The following is a 1959-nucleotide window of genomic DNA, read 5'->3' as shown; positions in this document are numbered from 1 at the left end:
CAGCGGTAGGCGCGGGCGCGCCCCCTGCAGGCCGACACCGCGCGCGGGGCCGCTCTGGGACCCCTGGTTTCGCGTTCCCGGGGCCCCCCCGCCCCCCCGGCGCCCTGCCCAGCCCTGGATCTGAGGCAGCTTGCGGCCCGCCTTGCGGGGCCCGGATGCGTGCAGAACTCCGATATCCTGCTGCACGTCCCCTGTCCCCCGGCCTTCCAGAGCCAGCCCCACCTGAGGAAGGACGGCACACCGTGACCGCAGGGCCCGGTCTACAATCTGGTCCCTCAGTGCCCATCCAGGACCCTTTGATACTGTTGCCACGTTTTCACCCCGGGAGGTGGAGGCCGGGGACCGCCCCCCTGAGTTCCCCCGCAGTGCACTGCAGGGCCTGAGGCTCTGCTCAGAGGCTTTCTGGAAAGCAGGTGGTCCTGCGGGCTCCCCTTTGTAAAGCCAGATGGCTCTGAAGAGGAAGCTCCCTCTTCAGCAGGGGTTATCCGGCAGTACCTGGAAGGGGCCCAAACCCGCCAGGGAAACCTCTGTCCCGCCCTGGCTCACTTCCTCAGTTCCCGTTGACAGTTCAGACCTGGGTGGACCCTGGTCGGGAGGAGGAAGGGGCAGGCCCCTGCCACAGACCAGGCACCCCACCCAGGCTCCATGCCTCCAGTTGGGGGGCAGGACTGGAACCTGTGGAGACCCAAGTCCTTATAAGGCAGCAATTTCACCCCTTTCCAAGGCCTCCAAAAGCTGAGCCAGTAGAGGGCTTCCTGGAGGAGGGGAGACGCCCAGAGGCTGTGTCCCCACAACAGGAGATAACACTCCATGGCCAGGCTAGGGGACTCAACAAGCAGACCCTGACCCACCCCCAGCAGCCAGGGGCCCACAAGGAGCATGGACAGAATGCCAGCTCAGCCCAAGGTGGAGGGTTTCCTGGAGGAGGGGCTTGGGGCTGGCCAGGCATCTACTTCCTCTCGGTGGTGACTCTGGGCTGCCCAAGCCTCCTGGGAAGTGTGTGGCCGGGGTCCCAGGGCCTGAGGAGACACAGGCGGCCATGAGGAAGCTCCCACACCTCATGTTGGCACCTTCACCTTCCCAGAACAGCCGTTCAGATCACTTGATACCATCCAGGTTCTGGCCTGAGTCCACGTAGTCCTCCCGGACCACAATCACTGCTCAGCGAGGGACAGGCCGCCCTCGGCTCTGGGCAGTGCTTAGAAACGGTTTCATTTCTTAAATTGTGTGAACTGGACACCTGTTGCACTTTAGACACTTGTTGTCACATCAGGGTTCCCAAGGGCGGGAGTGGAGCCAAAATCTCTTTTCTCCATCCATGGACCCTGGGACATGAGGGTCCCACAGACACAAGCCCGACGCTTGCATCCAGAAGGAAGAAACTATGAACGGGGAGCCCAGAGTGCAGCCAGGGTGTCCGAAGAGCCCAGCCCCCAGCCTGCTCCGGTCTCCTGTGGGTTGTGCAAGGGACCCAGTGTCCTTCCCGTAGTCTCTGGGATGGATTTCAGACAGTGACCTCTCCAGGAAATTAGGGTTGGAGGCCTGGTCTAGGTGTGCCTGTCCAGGAACAGAGATGTGGCAGTCCTTGGTATCTGGTGGCTACCTGTGGTCACCGGGAATGACATGCTTGGGGAAGGCCAGGCTCTGGGGACAGAGCACATCCTGGCCACAGGCCACATGCAGAGCAGAAGGAATCCAAGAATCCTGCGGTGAGCGGCACTTCAGAAGCAGCAGGACCACCTGAAGAAGGAGCGTGAGGGGCTCAGGCCCCTAACTGCCCAGCCCGACAGCGGCAGGAGCTGCCTGCGACTGCAGAGCCCGAAGCCGCACACAGCTGGGTTCTCACTGTTGCAAAATAGCCACACGTGGCCTCCCCGCGTCCTCCAGGAAAGCTGGGGTGCGGGCGGGGCCCCGGGAACTGCGGCACGGTCCGTGGGGTGACCCGGGGGTCCCTGGAGG

General features: G+C 63.2%; 1 protein-coding gene across 1 annotated transcript in view; it reads right to left on the bottom strand.

Annotated features, from left to right (window-relative positions):
• The window catches only part of AP2A2 (adaptor related protein complex 2 subunit alpha 2), a 53384-nt gene extending 53083 nt beyond the window's left edge, over positions 1-301 (bottom strand). The window contains exon 1 of the mRNA XM_015588723.2: positions 223-301. Coding sequence (XP_015444209.1) covers positions 223-286 — 64 coding nt within the window. The 5' untranslated portion in view covers positions 287-301. The remainder of the gene's footprint in view (positions 1-222) is intronic.
• Between the last annotated feature and the right edge of the window lie 1658 nt (positions 302-1959).

This window comes from Pteropus alecto, unplaced genomic scaffold (genome assembly GCF_000325575.1).
Source record: "Pteropus alecto unplaced genomic scaffold, ASM32557v1 scaffold43, whole genome shotgun sequence".
Taxonomy (NCBI): Eukaryota; Metazoa; Chordata; class Mammalia; order Chiroptera; family Pteropodidae; genus Pteropus; species Pteropus alecto.
Note: the sequence above shows the minus strand (reverse complement) of the source record. Positions and strands in the feature narration are given on the sequence as shown.